The 21,948-nt window shown below is 45.2% G+C and overlaps 1 protein-coding gene across 3 annotated transcripts in view; it reads left to right on the forward strand.

Annotated features, from left to right (window-relative positions):
* Nucleotides 1-21,948, forward strand: part of LOC144672593 (acid-sensing ion channel 1-like) — a 226,679-nt gene that overhangs the window by 109,554 nt on the left and 95,177 nt on the right. For all 3 annotated transcript variants that reach the window (XM_078534414.1, XM_078534416.1, XM_078534415.1), the window contains one exon: nt 17,592-17,745. In XM_078534414.1, coding sequence (XP_078390540.1) covers nt 17,592-17,745 — 154 coding nt within the window. The remainder of the gene's footprint in view (nt 1-17,591; nt 17,746-21,948) is intronic.

A 21,948-nucleotide genomic window follows, 5' to 3' on the forward strand; every position in this document is an offset into this window, starting at 1 on the left:
ACTAGATGAACAGAGTTTGGGAGGAGATTGTGGGATGTTAGAAATAGGGAGGGATGACACCAGAAGGGATTTAAGCACAAGGATGAGAATTTTAAATTGGAGGTATCGGGGGACTAGTAGGTCAGAGCTTATGATTGAGAGGGACTTGATGTAGGATGGGATTCAGACAGCAGAGGCTTAGCTGAGCTGACATTTATGGAGGCCAGAGGATGGGAGGCCAGTCAGGCGATCTTTAGTAATGTCAGGCAGAAAGCATGCACTCGAGTTTCAGCATCAGATGGGTTGAGGCACGGGATGGAGATGGGTGATATTAAGAAGGTGAAAGTGGGCATCCTGTGAGATTGAGAGGACATTCTGATTCAGGACAGCTTCTAATCCACAATGAGCAGGCAGCACAAAGCCATCCATTTTCAGCACCATTTTCTCTTTGCTAAGGTCAGTATGACTAGACATGGTATGTATAACACAACACATACATGGAAAATCGACACACTGGAAATTATCAGTATACTAACCCAGAAGAGTGGCTCTGTAATGTTAGAAGTGCTTGGAAGACGTCTCTCTTGCTTAAACTTGGCCTTCATTTTAGGGTCTGGGGCTTGAGTTCAGTTGCAGATTTGGAAATTCTGTGTCATCCTCTGAAGGCACATCATCATTTTTCACATGTACGCTGACAACACTCAGCTCTACCTCACCACCACTCTCTTAACTCCTCCACTCTCTAAATTATCAGACTGCTTATCCGACACCCAGTACTGATGAGCAGAAATTTCCTCCAATTAAATATTGGGAAGACTGAAGCCATTGTTATCAGTCCCCACTCTAAACTCCATCCCCTAGATATGTACCATCTATCCATCTTGCTAGTCTGAGATTAAACCAGTCTATATGCAACCTCGGTGTTACATTTGATCCCAAGATGAGCTTCCAACCTCATATTCGTGTCATCACTAAGACTGCTTATTTCCACCTCTGTAACATTGTCTGTCTTCACCTCTGCCTCAGCTCATCTGCTGCTGAATCCCTCATTCAAGCCTTCGTTACCTCTAGACTTGACTATTCCAACCCACTCCTGACTGGTCTCCCATATTCTACTCTCTGTAAACTTGAGGTCATCCAAATCTCTGCTGCCCGTGTCTTACCTCGCACCAAATCCCGTTCCCCTATCACCCCTGTGCACATTGACCTACATTGGCTCCCAGTCGAGCAACCTCTTGATTTTAAAATTCTCACCCTTGTTTTCAAATCCCTCCATGTCCTTTGTCCCTCCCCATCTCATGTTTCTCAGCCCCACAACCCTCCGAGATCTCTGTTCTCCTCTAATTCTGGCCTCTTGTGTGTTCCCAATCTCATTTGATCCACCATTGGTGGCTGCGCCTTCAGTTGCCTTGGTCCTGAGCTCTGAAATCCCCTCCCTACACCTCTCCGCCTCTCTATTTCACTTTCCTCCTTTAAGACACTCCTTAAAAACCACCTCTTTGACCAAGTTTTTAGTCAGCTGACCTAATATTTCCTTATGTGACTTGGGGTTATACTTTGTTTTATAATGTTCCTGTGAAGCTCCTTGAGATGTTTCATTATGTTAAAAGTGCTATATAAATATAAATTGTTGTTGTCAGGGCAATGCCTTGTGGGAATTATGATTTTGTGGATAATGGAACTAGCCTAGACCAGAGGATCATACTTACTCGCATGTTCCAGCCAGAATCAGTCAGCTAGTCAGGTCTGGACCATAGACAATGACCAACTGTTGATGATGCTGGGATCCTTATCAGTCATGTGATCCTTAGATTTACATTTATGGTCACTTTTAGATTACACCAGGACTACAGTAAACAGCAGAAGCTGAGACCCAGATCCAAGATTTCCCACATGCCATCCACTTGTAAAACAGAACAATGTAAAGGGCAGTAAGCATGGAGCTGTTAGCCTCCTAGCCCCATCCTGCTAACTGAGGTCATCGACACCTGCATTGGCATGTTAATGTTTGTGGGGCCAGGAGCAGCAAGAGTACTCCTCTCGGCCCCACAAGGGAAGTGTAGGCCTTCCCTGCATAAACTCACTCCCCTTCCCCTCCCCCAAATGTTGACTGTCGGTGAATCTTCCCCTCCCCTGTCCTTGCAGTTATCCTGGCCCCACTGGTGGCCTCTGACCTGATTTTAGCCTCCTTCTGCCCGCTTCCCAGCCATTTTGGTTCAGGATGTCGGCCAACATTAATCTCTGGCCGTAAAAATTGACTTAGGCCCTCCTCACTGTCAGCCGTGGTACCCTCACCTCAGAGTCAGAAGGTTGGGGGTTCAAGCCCCTTCCAGAGACTTGAGCACAAAAATCTAGGCTAATGGTGCAGTACTGAGGGAGTGCTGCACTGTTGAAGGTGATGTCTTTTGGATGAGATGTCTGCCCTCTCAAGTCGATGTAAAAGATCCCATAGCACTATTTCGAAGAAGAACAGGGAATTTTGGGCCAATATTTATCCCTCAATCAATAGCACAAAAAAAAACAGATTATCTGGTCATCATCACATTGCTGTTTGTGGGAGCTTGCTGTATGCAAATTGGCTGTCGTGTTTCCTACATTACAACAGTAACTTCACTTCAACAGTACTTCATTGGCTGTAAAGCACTTTGGGACAGCCTGAGGCTGTGAAAGGTGTGATAACTAAGGTCTTCCTTTCATTGCCACTCCCAGACAGGCCCACCCCTCACTAGCCTGGTTTCCCAACTGGCGTAAAATTGCCCCCAAACTCACCTCCCATGTCGTAGTGTGGTACAACATCCCTCTATACGTTACTTGGGATTAATTATTAAATGGTTTAAAGAAGAGTCGACAAAGTGCCAAGTCTGACTGGTACTCACAGTAAAAGGAGCAGAGTGTAACTTTAAATATTTACTGTGTAGGCAGCAGCGTTTATCTTGCTCTGAATGCATTGATTTTTATGTCACCTTCAAAGTGACGCATATTGGCAAATGGAATTTTCCCTGCGTAATGGTCATGAATTGCTCAGTTAAATGGCTACATGCTTTGAGGTAATCTGGTCTTCAGAGCTGAAAAGAAGGGAGATAACAATTATTGAATGCTTCATGTTTAGTGCTGCTTAGCAAAGAGATAATTACATGAAGATTGAAGTTTTACTTGATCTCTGAATTACAAATACTTGGCCCATCTCATCCCTCCTGGTATCTGGAGAGCAAAAGCTTGAGGTTTATGCTTATCAAGGTGGGCATTGGATCGGGATGTGCGCAGGGATAGCCCAGAGGACATGGAGGTGCCTCATGTGCAGCAGTAATTTACATTAAAGCGCTCCCGATAGGCAGCTCCCCAATTGAGAGAGCGGGAAATCCAATGGGGCAGCCGCTGCTTAAAGATCAGAGCAGCACCATAAAGATTCACGGCAACACCATAAAGGCTCGTGGCAACACCTTAAAGGCTCATGGCAACACCTTAAAGACTCGCAGCAGCAGTTTAAAGGCTCATGGCAGCACCATAAAGGCTCATGGCAGCACCATAAAGACTCACAGCAGCACCATAAAAGCTCGTGGCAGCACCATAAAGGCTTGTGGCAGCACCATAAATGTTCATGGCAGCACCATAAAGGCTTGTGGCAGCACCATAAAGGTTCACGGCAGCACCATAAAGACTTTGGCAGCACTTTGAAGAATCGCAGCAGCACCTTAAAGGCTGGAGGCAGCACCATAAAGACTCGCGGCAGCACCATAAAGACTCGTGTCAGCACCATATAGACTCGAGGTAGCACCTTAAAGACTCGTGTCAGCACCATATAGACTCGAGGTAGCACCTTAAAGGCTCGTGGCAGCACCATAAAGACTTGTGGCAGCACCTTAAAGACTTGCGGCAGCACCATAAAGACTCATGTCAGCACCATATAGACTCGAGGTAGCACCTTAAAGGCTCGTGGCAGCACCATAAAGACTTGTGGCAGCACCATAAAGACTCGCGGCAGCACCATAAAGACTCGTGTCAGCACCATATAGACTCGAGGTAGCACCTTAAAGGCTCGTGGCAGCACCATAAAGACTTGTGGCAGCACCTTAAAGACTTGCGGCAGCACCATAAAGACTTGTGTCAGCACCATATAGACTCGAGGTAGCACCTTAAAGGCTCGTGGCAGCACCATAAAGGCTCGTGGCAGCACATTAAAGGATCGTGGCAGCACCATAAAGGCTCGTGGCAGCACCATAAAGGCTCGTGGCAGCACGTTAAAGGATCGTGGCAGCACCATAAAGGCTCGTGGCAGCACCTTAAAGGCTCATGGCAGCATCTTAAAGGCTCATGGCAGCACCATAAAGGCTCGTGGCAGCACCTTAAAGGCTCATGGCAGCATCTTAAAGGTTCATGGCAGCACCTTAAAGGCTCGTGGCAGCACCATAAAGGCTCGTGGCAGCACCATAAAGACTTGTGGCAGCACCTTAAAGACTTGCGGCAGCACCATAAAGACTTGTGTCAGCACCATATAGACTCGAGGTAGCACCTTAAAGGCTCATGGCAGCACCTTAAAGACTTGTGGCAGCACCATAAAGGCTCATGGCAGCACCATAAAGGCTCATGGCAGCACCATAAAGGCTCATGGCAGCACCATAAAGACTCATGGCAGCACGTTAAAGGATCGTGACAGCACCTTAAAGGCTCGTGGCAGCACCTTAAAGGCTCGTGGCAGCACCTTAAAGGCTCGTGGCAGCACCTTAAAGGCTCGTGGCAGCACCTTAAAGGCTCGTGGCAGCACGTTAAAGGATCGTGGCAGCACCATAAAGGCTCATGGCAGCACCATAAAGGCTCATGGCAGCACCATAAAGGCTCATGGCAGCACCTTAAAGGCTCGTGGCAGCACGTTAAAGGCTCGTGGCAGCACGTTAAAGGCTCGTGGCAGCACGTTAAAGGATCGTGGCAGCACCGTAAAGGCTCGTGGCAGCACCTTAAAGACTCGCGGCAGCACCTTTTAGGCCCATAGCAGCACCTTAAAGGAGAGTTTTTTGTCATGATCACTAGCAACCAGTCTGTGGCACCAATAAATAGCATCTATCAGTGATGCTTATAGTGGGGCCTTGCAGGCTCTGGGCTGCACCGTTCACTCCAGGTGGACTAGTGCTTCCATCAGATCACAAAGCTCTTCCACTTTGGTCTGCTGCACATTAGTGGTGAGTCTCAGCCCCACAGCAGAGGCAGTCATTCAATGGGAGTGCCCTCTCTTGGGATGGCTAGGCGTCTGGATGCTCATCAACCCCTCAGCCAGTGCTCCCCCTGGGTCTGAAAGCCAGCTGGCCCAGGCTGCCCTGCCCAGAAGCTGGGCCCTCTCAGGCCCAAGCTCATGGAGATCACCAACTACGAAAACATCACGAGCCCTTGACTGAGTCACAACATCCAACCACCTCCCAAGTTCCATCCACTGGAGGAGCGTCTTGTAGGAGTAGTAGGGTCAGCACAAGATCACATAAAACAGGCTTCACGCCAGGGTGATAATTACTGTGAGGTATTTGTGTAAGGCTTTGGAAATATTAGTGTCTGGAGTATTTCTCTAGTAACTCATGACCTTGCAGTAGCATGAATAACGGTGTTGGTCTTTGGGCAGATGCAGTTTATTTGAAAGTGGAATGATTGGAGGAGATGTTGGACATGAGCGTTAATGCAGCGGGCGGCGGGGCAAGTTTGCTCGCCATATTGCCGCCGCTGGTATTTTACCAGCAGTGGGGTAGGTGGCTGGTGACCCGCCAGCCCTTGGGCCAGTTGAGACCTTTAGGTGGCCAATGTTCACTTAAGGGCCTCCTCCTGCCACAGCTGGTATTTTCCTGGTGGTGGGGGGGGCCCTCCTGGTCGGGCACCTTGTGCCCTACAGAGGGACCCTCCCCAGCTGAAAGGGCGTCTCTGCTTGAACCTCCCCGGCCTCCTGATCACTGCCGCTCCCACAACCCCCCACCCAACACTTCCTTCCCCCCCAACCCCTTCCCCAACAGGGCCTGCCTGACTGGCCCTGGCAAGGCCACCCCACTTACCTTGAACTCCGACCTCTAGCGATGATCCTGCTCGCAGACTGACTGCAGTCCCAGCTGTAGCCACTGCTGCTGGGACTGGAGAGCTACTGGCCATTTGATTGGCCAGCAGCCCTTAGAGGCAGGATAGCCTGCGTCAAATGGGTGGAAGCAATTAATTACCTGAGCCATGCAAAATAGCATTGTGGCTTCCAGGGCTAGCAGAGATGGGCTCACAGCCAATTTTCCAGACAGCTGTTTGGCACTGGGAAGATGCTTTGGCATTGAGCAGTCCCATGATGAAGCTGCAGAACCACACTGTGATTTGTTTGAAAAATGGCAGAGCATTTGCAAGGAAGATTGATGGGAGTGAGGTGAAGTGAGGATGAAGACTGCAGCTGGCAATGGAGTTTAGCACCTTATAGTTCGGCAGTGACTGGTAAGGGTCTGTGACAAGACATCATGCTCATTAATGCATATCAGAGCCTGTGACAGGAATAAATGAGGCTGAATTCTATTTTTGCCACAGCCTCAATCCAGCCTTCCCTTTCTTTATCCTAAAAATAATAGTCCTGTGCGCATAATTTTTGTTTCATTTCTGCACTAAGTTGTCAGCCGCACTCGGTGAGGTGCTCCAAGCTGCTTTTGCCTCATGATGGTTGTACATCACCAACCCAGTATTTTAATTGGAGGACAGAAAAAGACCATTGTCCATTCCAGTGGTTTCTGCAACCTCAAAAATCCAAGTGCTGGTGAGCCCTTGTAACTCAGGTAACTCAAAATACTTCTTTTGACAGAATGGGTGCATCATCCTGCCCGCCCTCCCTATTTGCTCATTGGGTTGCCAACTGTGATTAAATGTATTCCTGGAGATTTCATCACATGATTTGCCCCCACCCTCCAGCCATTAGTCGGCCAACACATCCATCCTTGTGACGTACGGCCTTCCTACACCAATTGGAAAGTAAAAAGACTCATTACCCAATTGGATGATGCTTAACTGTCAGCCAAACAGCCTTTTTTTCCCCATTCTCAATATTTTTATATCTGGTAAAAAAAAAAGTTCAAAGAAAATGACAAAAGAAAACAATCTTTTTTAATCTCCCGATGATTTTTCTCCACACAGCAGTGTCCTGAAGATTGATATTCAATTCCTAGAGACTCCAGACCAATCCTGGAGGGTTTATAATCCTATTTGGTCAGGAACCTGGAGGCGAGATGCTAATGTTGTTGCTCTAGGAAAGAGTCCTGGCAAAGTCTGCCTATGAGGAAATCAGGTTCCCGACCCAAAGATGGTCTCGCCATTCCGGCCGGGTCCAGAAGATTTCGTTGGTACTCCAGCTGAGGCGTAACCAGTGATATTCAGGGCAGGGAAGGTGAATGGACAGTGTAGATTGAACCAATTTGCACAGAAGATGGTGAATATGTGGAAGTGACTACTCATGAAGAGGGTGGAGGTGGATAGTGGGTAGTTCAGGGGCTTGGGAGAGCACTGCATCAATTTGGACTGAAAAAAGGGATCGAGGGTTATGAGAGATGGAGCAGTGTATGGTATTTTCTGAACTTTGAGAGCATCTTGGGGCCTGCAGTAGTCTCTCCAGTCCAGTATGATCCTATGACTGCCAACTTTCAAGCTTTCTGGATTTGTGGCATCTCTTTTTCCTCCAGGAGGTCCCATGGCTCTGTGTTAGATGGGGAGTCTACATATTGTGATGCACAAGACATCAAGATCATGTGGGACAGGTTGGAAGGGTCAGTGAGTCTTTTCCTGCCCACCGTTCTCCATATGTTTTGGAGCATCAATTTTTGGTTGAGATGTTAAACCAAGGCTCCATCTGCCCTCAGAATGTGGAAGTGTAGGGACAATAATGCGAAGATTGTCATCCTTGGCACGTATTGGACATCTTATCGAGATTTAAATCTTGCAATTCTCGCCATTTCTACTGTTGGGAATGGGAATACTGAACTGCTGAGAAATTTTAAAATCACTTTCTACACTCGATTAAAGGTCTAAATTGTGCCTTGCAGGAGTAAGGTGATGCACAGTGATCCAGACTGCTCCAAATGCTTTACACTCAGGATCAGTACAACAAGGGGGCTGGTTAGCTCAGTTGGCTAGATGATGTGTGGTTCAGAATAACACCAACAGTGAAGTGTTCAATTCCTGTCCTGGCTGAGGTCAACTTGAGACCTGCCTCCTTGCCTGCCCTGTGCTTGATGAGTAGTGGTGCCCCTCAAACAATACAACCAGTTGTCTCTCTCTAATGGAGAGCGATGCCTATGGTGTCTCGTGGACTATGCTAATTACCTACCTCTGTACAACAGGGAGATGGTGCTTTGCTTTCAAATATTTCCTTCTTTCCTATATTGGGGTTCAAATGGCTGTTGTTACCCCCATAGTGAATGGCTCAGTTGATCACTTCATTATGTGAGCATCGACGGGCTATTTGACCATGAAGGGCATCACAGCCGAGTCCAACACCACCCCCGCACCCCCAAGACTTATTCTCGGACCAACTCCAGATGTGCACACTTTTTAGCAAGGGCCATGTAAACAGAATGCGGGAATTGGAAGCCTGAGGCTAAGTGTTTGCCCCAGCTATTGCTCAGACTGAGCTCAGCGCAAGCTGGGCATTGGATCTGGCAATGTGGCTTAGTGCGGCATATTAGTGAGGCGTTCAGGGACCCTGAGAGGAAATCTTTAGTCAGGATTGGATTCAAACCTGCACCCCACCCCCCAAAAAAGGACAGCATTCTATTTCACTGCCTCAAAGGCCCTTTTTGTTTCATTTTTAAATTCAGTACTGCAGCCTTTGAAATGGGCAAGTGCTCAACAAATGATCTGTGTGTGTGCTTTCAAAGTAGCAAGGCATTCAGCGATCAGAGGCTCAGTGTGGGCTTCAGTTAGATTATGATAAATGCGGATTTCGCATTTTGCCAAGAGATGTTCTGCTTGGATCAGGAGATCTGCAGAAAATGAACAACTTGCAGTTTTAATTTGGCTTGTTTAATCACTCATCCTGTGACTGAATCTGCATTCAGATAAAAAAAAACACCACAGAAGAGTCTCCCCAAATAACAGGCTACAGAAACAACTCTTTGGCACGGACTTGGTGTTGTGTGGTGCTAATTGATGATATTACTCCTGCTATTCGGGTAAAGATGATAAGATCATAAATGAATTGGGATGGTCAAAATAGATTTAAAAAATGATCAAATCAGAAAAGCAGCAAACTGTGGTAGAGGTGGTCTTCTGAGCGTGGAGCTCAGATGCATTTTGGGGTAGTATGAGGAGATTTTAGTTGACACCTGCAGTACCTGGCAACGGAGTTCCTGGTGATGAGAGTTCATGCAAAAAATATTCTGTTTTTTCTAATTTGGGTGATTTTCATGTCCCACGCCAGCCATCCTCATGGCCTTGCTAAGCAAGGCTGACAACTTAGTGCCAACTTGCGGTGAAGTACAGGCCCTAAATTATGGGCCTTGCATCCACAAGAAAGTAAGCTGAGAATCATTTTATTTAAGACCTTCACAGGTCAGCCAATAGTGCAACCTCTCACCCCATCAGAATGGGACTGGATTCAAGCCCAAGGCCCCGAGGCGAATGGATAGTGCTCTAACCCACTGCAAAACCCAAGCTCCTGCCGATTCCTTCCAAATATTTTGTTGAACTGTAATTATTTTTGACAACGTTATCCAGTCCTGTTATTAGGAGGTATCATTCTCTTTAAAAAATTACATATTTTAGTTTCCATGAACATTATCATGGCATTTATTAAAGTGCCATTTATTTCAGCTTCCTAATTAGTCTTTCAATTATGCAGTGTTAAATGAAATGAGAAAATGCGAAAGCTTGGCCAATTACCTTGATTTTTTGGGGGAATGTTATGTCCAGCTGGGTTAAAAAGTTAAGAGCAGCATCTATTTCACTTAAAAAGTCAGGATATCTGCATGCCATTCTTTTTTCAAACCTTTGCCCTTATTTTTAATGTAAATGCTCTCCTATTTAAACCCCAATGCGCTGGACACCATTCCCTGACAGAGGAAAAAATAGATATCTAGCTCCTAGTTACCTGCCACTCACTCCTAAAAGCGACTGGAGAGGCCTGAAAGTTACTCCTCTCCAATTGTATGGGACTCCTGACCTCTCTCCAGAAAAAATACACAGTGGCGAAAATAGCAAGAAAGGGGAATGTCCTCACTGCTGGAAAATAGGCCAATATATTAAAATGCTTACCTCTTCATTATGGTTTAAGGGGCAAGGATATTGGGGTGGGTGTCAGCCATGACTCAGTGGGTAACACTCTTGTCTCTGAGTCAGAAAGTTGTAGGTTTAAGTCCCACTCCAGAGACATGAGCACAAAATTCAGGCTGATGCTCCATCGCAGTGCTGAGGGAGTGCTGCATTGCTGGAGGTGCCATCTTTCAGATGATGCCCACTTTTCCCTCTCAGGTGGCACTATTTCCAAGAAGCACAGGGGAGTTCTTCTCCAGTGTTCTGGCCCAATATGTATCCCTCAACCAACATAACGAAAAACAGATTACCTGGTCAGGATCTTATTGTGGGATCTTGCTGTGCATAAATTGGCTGCTGTGTTTCCTGCATTTAGCACGCCATCAGAATTATTGACAGTTTTCATACTTGGATAAGGTAGTCGGATTTAGTGTGAATAGTATTCGGAGGGAACCAACAATCTGTGGGGAACTAAACAAACTCACCAAGTGTCTGTAGAGGGAGTCAAGAATCTATGTTCTATTCTTTAACAGATTCTGCTAAACACCTTTCTTTGCTGAAACTCCCAAATTGAGTGCGCACAGGTGCAATTTGCAGCAACGTACACAAAAGCAAATCTCTTTTTGCAGTAACTGGTATCAGGAGGAGGAGACATCAATGATGAGAATATATGATGCTGGGATATTCTCAGGGATCTTTTTTTATTCATTCATGGGATGCAAGCTTCCCTGCCAAGGCCAGCATTTATTCCCCATCCCTAATTGTCCTTGAGAAGGTGGTGGTGAGCTGCCTTCTTGAATACAAGTGGCTTGCCATGCCATATTAGAGGGAAGTTCAGAGTCTACATTGCTGTGGATCTAGAGTCACATGTAGGCCAGACCTGGTAAGGATGGCAGATTTCCTTCCTGGAAGGACATTAATGAACCTGATGAGTTTTTACAACAACCTGTATTTACATAGCCACGATTACTAATACTAGATTTTTATTCCAGGTTTATTTTATTAATTGAATTGAAATTCCTCAGCTGCTGTAGTGGCAGCTTCACAGATCATTAGTCCATGCCCTGGATCATTAGCCCTGAACCATAACCACTATACTACCGTACCCAAAACATGTGGACGCTTATTGGCCATTTTAGGATTTGCACCTGCAAGGGATGGATCTGTTCAGAGTTTATTTTAATTTGAAAACAAACAGTTGTCAACATGTGGAACAATGCACCTGGGGGTTGAGTTGGGCTCTTTCCCTGAGACGTTTTTCAAATGCAGTACCCCGACCCCCTGATTTGCTCTTGGGCAGCTGATGAGCACATACTTTGCAGAGAGCAAGCCGACAATGTATCGTCAGCATCATTAATCCATCTGCTTAAGATAATGGACAAAGTATATTCTTTGATTAATCCAAGGAAGCTTTAGTATAATCATGTCCCTTGCTGAAATCCACAAGGATAAGACAAATGGAGGAGAAACCAATTTTACTTGTCCACGCACACACACTCAAAGATCTCAGATGTCATCTTCAGAGTCAGCTTATTTCAGACAGGACAGCGGTTGGCGTTCCATGAAACTGCTGCAGGCTCTCGTCTAAAGAAATATCAGCCAGATTCCTGCTGGACAATAGGAATTGCTCGGTGAAAACAAACTCCTTGGGTATACATATGATACAACAGTACTGGAGTTGTTAGCCAACCAGTGCCATCAGCTCCATCAATTAGTCTGCAACAGCCTCAGACATGGGGCAAGGAAAACTCCCAGTGGTGGAGAGCATTGGGAACCATAGGTCCAAAGTCACCTGTTCCTCTCAAGCATGGTACACTCCCCGCACGTCATGTCTCAAATTACTCATATACTGTATCCCATAATGATATTTTCTGAACAAAATCTATCTAATTCACATTTGAAGTAATCAATACTAACTGCTTCCACCATTTCCCTGAGGAATTTGTTTCATAAATTGCCCAGTCGCTCACTGAAATATTATTACCACGGTTATGTTTCAAATTTACTTCATCCACACACCATGTGCCCTGGTTCAATGGTTCCGGACAAGGTGAAACAGCTTGTCACGGTCCATGTTATTTAGTGCCTACAGCATCCTAAAAAGCAGCAATCATATCGTCTCTCAACTTTCTCTTATCCAGTGAAAATATGCTCAGTTTACATAATAGCTCCTCATAACCCAATCCTTCCCTCCCCTCAATCATTCTGGTTGCTCGCCTCTGTATCCTTTCAACAGGAAATGGACTGAGAGGAGGGTGAGGCTTGGCATTGATTCCCATCTAGTAGAAAAATCTCACTGCCCTAGGCTGGCACATAAAGAGTGCCATCTGGATAGGCTAGGGGGTAGGACAGAGTGGTGGGGATAAGGGAGCTAGCATCCTTGGAACAATACCATCACAAGAGTCAAGGCATTTAGAGAGGAGGAGTAATTCTGAGGAGAAAAAAAAGCAGGTTAATCACATTGTTACTTATCATAAAGGTTTTGGGCATTTTCTCAAGCTCGGAAGGAGTTGATTCTGATGTTAAAACTAACCTGTGCCAAAGTAAGTGCCATTTAATGAAGAAAAGCTTTTCAACTCAACAGCACTGTCCACTTTCTCAACAGGTACTGCTCTACAATGTGTTGTCCAATAATCAGGACTAGGCTAACATCAAGGAGCCAGGACTGACGTGATGGGCCAAACGGTCTCCTTCTGTGCTATTAAAGTGTATGATTTAACCGTTTTGCTTGCATTCCACTGCTAATTGGCAGCACAGTGTGCACGCCTCTCAAATATACTTTTCCAATGCTCTGTTTCCCTCTTATTCGAGGGCATGTGAAGCTGGCAGTATAACTCGTTGCTTCTAGCCTGTACCACACTACAAGTTGGCATGGTGTAAAGGTGACATAGTTCTCCTCCATTTTTGTTTCTGCAGAGATTGTAATGGGTAAGACCAGTTTCCATGCTTGTGATATTGGGTTGGGCAAAAACATTCCTAAACTGTTTTAGCAAGCAGTCGCTGTGTGCCGTTAGAGCCCACTGCACCTTTAAAGACTGTGCAATTAGGGGCCTGTCACTTTAGTTCCTGTATTTTAAACAATGGGATAATTAAATGTTTGAGATAGATTAACAAGAGTGCTCATTACATGCACAGCTGCCAGCAAGGTTGCGAGAGTGATGCATTAATATCAAAAGTGCTGTCAATCCCCTTTTAAAGCGTCTTTGACTGATAATCTGGGATGAGGTCTGACGTTTGGTTTTACTTATCATTTAAGTGGAATAATTTGTAGTGAAGACCCAGGGCATGACAGCCCAATGGAATGCAGCAAGTGTGCCCAGCTTTTGAAAGTTCATTTCTCTTCTGGCCGAGACCATAATTACATTTCATCTTGTACCTTGTCCCCTAGGTACAGGGACTGGCAGAAATCTTGAGTACGTCAGATTTAATTTGCTCAGGCAAGAACTGCCTCTCAATGATCCACTTATCATGCAAAACAAGTGAGTTTTCAATTAATTTGGTCTGTACATTGGCCGTCCACCAATCTACAAGGATTTCAGCGTATGCCCATTTGGACAGGAAACTTGATTTCAAAATTATCATCATCATTTTCAAATCCCTCCCTGACCCCCCACCTCCTCCCTATCTCTGTAACTGCCACCAGTCCACAACCCTTTGAGATATCTGCACTCCTCCAATTCTGGTTTCTTGTGCACCCCCGATTTTCATCACTCCATGATTGGCAGCCGTGCCTTCAGCCACCGAGACCCCAAGCTCTGGGATTGCCTCTCAAAACCTCTCCGACTCTCCACTTCTCTCTCCTCCTTTAATGCGCTCCTAAAGACCTACCTCTTTGACCAAGCATTTGGGCATCTGTCCTAATATCTCTTCACATGTCAAATTTTGTTTGATAATCGCTCCTGTAAAGCACTTTTGAATGTTTTACTACATGAAAGATGCTATATAAATGCAGGTTGTTGTTGTTGTTGTTGATATCAGTTAGCAAAGGTGAATATAGGAAAGCATTACAGGCTATCAGCCATTCACTGTAATTCTCCTAGCAACGTAAAGCTGTGAAGCTGTTCGTAACAAGGCTAGTCGTGTATTTTGACCATATCTCAACATCATTTATAGCTTGAAACAAGTTAGTCCAGCCCATATAGAGCATTGGAATATTGGGGTGAATGCAGTGGTCACAGCAAATACATTACAGGAAAGTAAATGTATATCCCTGTGATTTTCCATCAATGAATTTTAACAAGCGAATCTTCAAAGGCTGTGTATGCTTGTGATTTGCTACAACAAACTTCCTACATTTTGAGGAAGTCCCAAGGAGTCCTTGTGGCTATTATACAATCTGAAAATTCTATCATTACACCTGCAATTCTGACAGACATCCAAGCATCATTTGGGTAGAAATTGGTACATGTTGCACCCATTTTAGGGCATTCAGTGGGCACAAAGCATGCCAATCTGTGCAGGCATTGGTGCCACTGCTAAATTCGTGGGGACCATTTTTGCAGGTGTCCAGAGCGGCGTCTGAAACTGACACTGGACTCTTCATCAACATGGGGGTCTAGGACCTGTTGAAATACCCCTCCATAAAGTTTGTCACCAATGAGCAGGACAGGAGTCGGGCCTGTCTGCTTAGGATTCTTCAGTAGCCCCCTGCTGGAAGTAAGTTTTAAAGATTGTTTTTTAACTGTTCTGTGGAGCCAAGTGGTCCCCACTGACTCCAGAGTCCTGACAATTCCACTGAGTCTAGGCCCAAAAATTGACCCAGGCTTATTTCTTCCCCAGTTTCTGGAGTAACAGCACTTTCTATATCACTGCTGTCCTTTGGAAGTTTTAGAACAAGGTGGAGGCAACCGCCATGCAAGAATGTTTGAAAACCATTGCATAAGTGGAAGAGGGGACTCTGAAAGCCGTGCCTTACTAGACCAGTCTAAACTGCAGCAAATGCAGTCACGAACTTATTCTTGCTGGCAGTGTACTGGGCTTTCCCTGTCAAGCCTTTCATGATTTCCCCATCAGCTCAAACTTTCCACAGGCTCAAGTAAAAATTGTCAGTCCAGCGACAACAGCATTGAATGGAGAGAAAAGTGACATAATGTAAGATAGCAAAAAGCACCACTCAGATTTACAGTAACTTTTTCTCAGCAGGGCCTTCCTGGTGAAACTAAGTAGATTTAAGTATCCAATTTTGAGCTATTCATGCAGCATTCTTTGGATTGATTGCCTGTCTAACCAGCAGAAAATGTACATTAGGAATTTTTTTAATGCCCGTAGTGAGGGATGTTCATGCTTTGAAGGCTGGAGAAGTTGACAAGCTCAGGCAATCTGGTCGTTTAGATGGATCTAGGTGTGGATGACTTGCAGAGACAGTGATGATATCACTCCTTAAATCATGTGTGCTCTCCTCTAGAAAACTAGCTGGTGAAGAATGAAACTGGAGCCAATAATTATGCACTTTCATATTTATTTATAGAGTTACATGTTACAAGCATACACATCCTAACCCAACAACCACAGTTTTAGCCTGAGGCTCAAGTGAAACCCCAGTTAATGCCCACCATCTGCATACAATTAAACACAATTAATGTAAGACTAACAATATGTGGGATTGTGTTGGCATGAATCAGATTCAGTGGATAGTAGTCACTGGCTTAGGCACTTGAAACATGGTATAAGTATGATTGTTAGAGATTGCAAGGATACAGTCAGCACAGTTGGCAGCAGTGGTTTTCTTTTTGGTTGAAGGACCTCTTCAAATGGATTTGTAATCACAGACCCCCATCTAACTTATAATACTATATAATGCTCATCATATGAAAGTGTTGTATGTGAAGTGTTTTCTGAATCCTTTAAAGAAAACAGGTATATACTTACAGATATGAGTGAGATTGGTGTGTCTAAATCTCACTGCAAAGTCAGTCCTATCCTTGGCAGGAGCCCAGGCCTCGCAGGAGCCTGGAGAAAGCACTAGGGGAGCAGCAGTGGGGGCACACTAAATAAGAACGGGAGCCTGGGGTAGGGGAGCAGAACCCAGAGAGATTAGGTGCACAGAGAGAGCAGGAGTCCAGTGGGGAGCAGAAGCATGGGGTGGGGGAACAGGACACCTCCGGTTGGCAGTCACTCGCTTACTCTTGATCACACACTCTCGACGGTCATCAACATTGCCCACCCGTGGGCCAGCTCTGTATCGTGGACCCCCTGGATGGTCATTGCAGACCTCCCTGGGATCAGGGGGTTCCAGTTTGAGAACCATTGGTCTACAGCAACAATGACAGAATAGTTTAGTTATGATAACCAGCCACAAAGATCTATATGACATTAATACAAATGACACAGTACATGGACAAAGGGAGAGATTACCAGGATAGTAATGATGGCACTATAACCCTCAAGAGTGGTGTCATCACATTATCTGAATCCCAAGATTAGATTCCTGTATTTATCTCCCTAATGGTAACCCCAAACAATATCATAAGACCTTAAGCTTCAAGAAGCACTGCTTTTTCAGGAGAACAAATCTAAACGTGGTCATTTTGGGGCAGTTCCTTTCTCAAAACCTAACACTCCACGGTACAACTTTCCTTCAATTATGTTTGACAGGAGCTTCTCAGTTCCAAGTATTGGGAAACTCCCTTTCATCCAATCATCATTGGATGCTCTGTAGCCTGGGATAAAACCAATCTCAAATTGAAGGAAATTTTAGGTTTTAAACCAGTTCCACAGGTGACATTAGGCGCAGGAAACACTTTGAGCTTCATTCTATCATTGTCCATAAAATGCAAATTTAGTTTTAGTTTAGATGGGAATGCAGGATTGGGGAAATTTTAACCTAACCTGTTATCTATCGGACTCTGGTGTGTAACACTGATATTACACCCTGGCTGATTTTACTTTCTATTCAATTTTCTTTCCTGGTGAGTTTGGTGTCCCCTGGATTCAAACCCCTTTCAGAATCCCCTCCTACTCTAGTGACATTGATGTTGGCATGCTATACTTTTTGGTGCCAAGATGCATGAACAGCCATAGGTTTGATCTGATTCACGTTGGATGGGGAGGCACTGAGCACCCCATTACTCCTCTCCTCCTTCCCCCACTCCAGTTTCCACCACAACCCTTGCCAGCTTCATTGGAATCTGGTTGCGTGGCAAAATCCAGCCAGTGATCTGAGAGACAGCTCCCAAGACAGTGCAGCACTCCCACAGAACTACAGTAGATGCCTGGGTAACGTAGGACCTAAACTTCTTTCCCCTTTAAAATGGCCAAAGGTTCAAACTCTTGTCATTTCAGAAGCTCGACTGTGCACATTTTGATACAGAGTGGATTTTAGTTTATAGCTTGTTTGACCTCCCAATATTTAACTTGAGCCATTTTATTTCCTACAGGTGTTTACAAGGTATGGAAAGTGCTACACTTTTAATTCGGGACAGACTAAAGACCAACCAATCCTGACAACATTGAAAGGAGGGACCGGGAATGGTCTGGAACTGATGCTGGACATTCAGCAAGATGAATACCTTCCTGTCTGGGGCGAAACAGGTAACAACTGTCTGACCCAAGAGTTAGTAATCTTAGAAGCTGCATACTATGGCGGTTATTGCTGTAACTTCTGGTATATCCAGAATGTCAGTCTATTATGCAAGATTCTACCCATGTCGTGGTAACTAGATGTCACCAGTGCACACTTTAAACAAAATAGCATAATAAATTGTGAACCAATGACGTTACTCTTATGATATCACTTGATTTAAAATTAATGTCAACTGTTGGGGATAACCCAGATTTGAAATTAGTCGATCAGAATTGAGTGACCTTTTGTTTTATTCACTCACGGGATGTGGACTTCGCTGGCAAGGTCAGCATTTGTTTGTGATCTTATTGAATGGTGGAGCAGACTTAATGGGCAGAACGGCATACCCCTGCTCCTATTTCTTATGATCGTATGATCTTGTATGAGTACACCCAAACCTCTCTGAACATCAACATTTACAAGTTTCACACAGCTCACATAGGTCAGGAATCAATCTGCTGATTGAGCACAGATCTAGGATTCAGTATAGCACCCTCCTATCCTGCATGGTTCCATTCTTTTGAAAAAGCTCCTTCTGAAGTTTGTGTTCCACTGAAGAATCAATTGATTCCAGGCTTGTAAATCCTGGTGACAAAATGCAATATTGTTTTGCCACACCAAGTAACTTCATCCTCACAGATAGCATGCCCTGGCCAGAGTCATCCCACTGTACTAATAACTCACAGCCAGGAACCAATGGCACACTCCTTATGGCACACTCTTCATTCCATTTTGTTTTTCACTGATCGACCACAATTAACTCGGGTAAAATTTCACACTGGGGCAGTCTGTATGAAAGTGATTTTCGTTAAGCAGCATTTCTGAAAAAGGAGCAAATTGAAAGAGGGAACAAATTGGAGGATGTGCTTCTAAAACAGATGCCGGTTCATCCCTGCTGCATCCACAGGCAACTGGCTCCCACTAGCCACTCTGTCTTCCTGACTGGTAGCTTGTGTCCCATCTTGCATCAATCATTGCCATCCTCCTTATTCTACTTACCAGATAACATTGTACATCAGTGACATGCAGGACATTGACAATTCGCAGCAGCACTGATGAAACATACCTGAGTGATTCATTTACCGTCTAGAAGCAGCAGACGAGGTTTGGCTTAGTGGTTCCTGTCACTCAGAATTCCTAAGGCAACTCACTGAACTCAAGTGGAATTTCTTCATTGCTTTCTTTTGAGCGACCTTCTTTTCGATGTATGTTTTCCACTTCTTCTCTGCCCTGTGTGCAGCTGAGTGACCTACTCCCAGTCCACTGACAGCCCTTTACCGCCAAAGGAGTACTTTTTGATGTGCCATCACTGTTGTACTATGGGAAACATGGCAACCAGTTTGCACACAGCAAGTTCCCACAGGCAGCAATGTGATGATGACCAGATAATCTGCTTTTGTGATGTTGGTTGACCTGGACACCAGGGATAATTCCCCTACTCTTCCTTCAAAATAGTGCCACAGGATCTTTTACTCAAGCAGGCAGGTGGGCCTCGGTTTACAGAATTGTTTTGGTGCAGAAGGAGGCCATTTGGCCCATCCTGTCTGCACCAGCTCCCCGAATGAGCAACTCACCTAGTTCCATTCTCCTGTCTTTTCCCTGTAACCCTGCACATTCTTTCTTTTCAAATAACAGTCTAATTCCCTTTGGAATGCCTCGACTGAACCCACCTCCACCACACTCTCCAGCAGTGCATTCCAGACCCTAACCGCTCACTGTGTGAAAAACGTCTCATCTGAAAGATGGTACCTTTGACAGTGTAGCACACCCTCAGTACTGCACTGGAGTGTCAGCATGTATTTTTGGGCTCAAGCCCTGGCGTGGGACTTGAACCCAGAACCTTGTGATGCAAGGCATGTACCTTGGAAGAATAAAAACAGGGAGTGCTGGAAAGACTCAGCAGGTCTGGCAGCATCTGTGGAGAGAGAAACAGAGGAGAGGATTTTTCCCTCATTGGGTGGGCTTGGTGGGGGCAGTCAGGAAGCCGACCTCCGCCTGCGATCGGGGCCGGATCACAATTTCACACTGCCCGGCCAATTAAGGCCCACCCAGCGTGAAACGCACGCGGCAGCGCTCAACGCTGCCTGTGTGAGGGGGGGGAGGAGGGCGAGAGCGCAAGTTTGCGCATGAGCGCAGGCATGTGCTGGAAAAGCTCCCTGAGGCACAGAGCTGTCTCAGGGAGATGAAGAATTTAGAACATTAAAAATACAGATTACTAAAACATTATAAAACATGTCCCCTCATGTGACTCTGTCACATGAACAGGGACATGTTATTAATGAAATGTTTTAATTTTAAATTTTTTTTAAATTTGCTGTTGGAAATCTCAACCTGCCCATGGGTGAGGTTTCCTAAACAGTGCAAAGGCTGCTTGGCCTTTTCATCTGTCTGCCAGCCGTAAGGTTGGACGGGCAGCAAAAAATTTAATTCAATTAACTTTTTAATGGCTTTAATGGGCCTTTTAATTGTCGGCGGGCGCACTACCGACTCGGGCATGTGCCCGCCGACCGAAATATTGCACAAGTGCGTGATGACATCGGGACGCTCGCCCAACGTCATCGCGCGTCACTTTACGCTCAGTCGGGTCGGGTGCACGCCTGCCCAACGAGCATTATATTCTGGCCATTTTAAGTCTAATATGACTCTTCTTCAGAACTGGAGAGAGGTAGAAATGTGATGTGTTATATTCTGTTGAAAAGGAGGGGCGGGGAGGAGCAGGTGGAACAAAAGAGAAAGTCAGGGATAGGTTGGATGTCAGGAGAGATTAAATGATAAAGATGTCAAGGACAAAGAAAGGGAGCAGTAATGATAGTATTAAAGACTAAAGCAGGTGTTAGTAGCAGAATAAAGATCAGCACTGTCTGAAAGCAAAATAGCAGAATGTGTTAATAGCGGAAAAAGGGTCAGTGCTGTCTGACAGCAAAACATGAGAACAAGATACAGACTGGTACTTGGGGGAACAAAATATCAAAATGGAGGACAGCAATCATGGTCTAAGGTTGTTGAACTCAATGTTGAGTCTAGAAGGCTGTGAAGTGCCTAATCAGAAGATGAGGTGCTGTTCCTCCAATTTGCATTGGGCTTCACTGGAACATTGCAGCAGGCCAAGGACAGAAATGTGAGCACGAGAGCATGATGGTGAATTAAAATGGCAAGCGACAGGATGGTCGGGGTCATACTTGCGGACTGAGTGAAGGTGTTCCACAAAGTGGATACCTTGAAGGCATATATCAAAGCCACTCCTCAATCAATTGGAAGTGTGTGAAAAAAGTCCTCACCTCCACATTTTCCTCCCATTGCTATCTGCTTTGCTCCACTTGAGATGGTACAGGCTAGACTGGGAATTTTCTGGATGGGGAATTTGTTCTGGCTGATCACTGGCTGAGGAAACCAATTTGTGATGCCGTCCATTTTCAGCTAATTTTTTTAGGGTAAATTTTCTGGTTCCTCAGCCCAGTGGGAAAGGCGTTGAGATACTGAAAAATCTGGCAAAGGTCCAAGCAGCCAGATCTGCACTACTTTAGTACCCAAGTGTAATCTTCTGTGAGGCATTATAGGACAGCCAAAGGAATCTCAGTGAAAAAGACTCGTGGCATCATTTAATTATTATAATGCATTAAGCGAAGCTTAGTGTGATGTTTCCATCTGCTTCAGATGGCATTGGGCTGGAGTGGGCCTAAATGATGGAGCTCTTAAAGGATCAGACCTTTCTTTTAACCTGTTTTTTGCCATTCTGCGTAGCACTTTTTGGGCAGGTTTGTGTTGCTCATTTTTGTTGGCATTTTTATGGAACAAAAGTCACCAACTTTTTTGGGACAATTATATTCTTTCTCCTAAGCAGTATGCAGTGTTTATGTGGAATGGAAATGAGCTGAATATTGTCTGCAAGACTTCAGCAGAACAGGAATTTTTGTTATTCCTTCAAAAGATGTGGGCTTCGCTGGCTGGGCCAGCATTTATTGCCCATCCCTAATTGCCCTTGAGAAGGTGGTGGTGAGCTGCCTTCTTGAATGCAACTGAGTGGCTTACAAGGTCATTTCAGAGGATGTTTAAGAGTCAACCACATTGCTGTGGGTCTGGAGTTATATGTAGGCCAGACCAGGTAAGGACGGCAGATTTCCTTCCCTAAAGGACATTAGTGAACCAGATGGCTTTTTACGACAACCCGGTAA

This window comes from Cetorhinus maximus, chromosome X (assembly GCF_964194155.1).
Source record: "Cetorhinus maximus chromosome X, sCetMax3.hap1.1, whole genome shotgun sequence".
Lineage (NCBI taxonomy): Eukaryota > Metazoa > Chordata > Chondrichthyes > Lamniformes > Cetorhinidae > Cetorhinus > Cetorhinus maximus.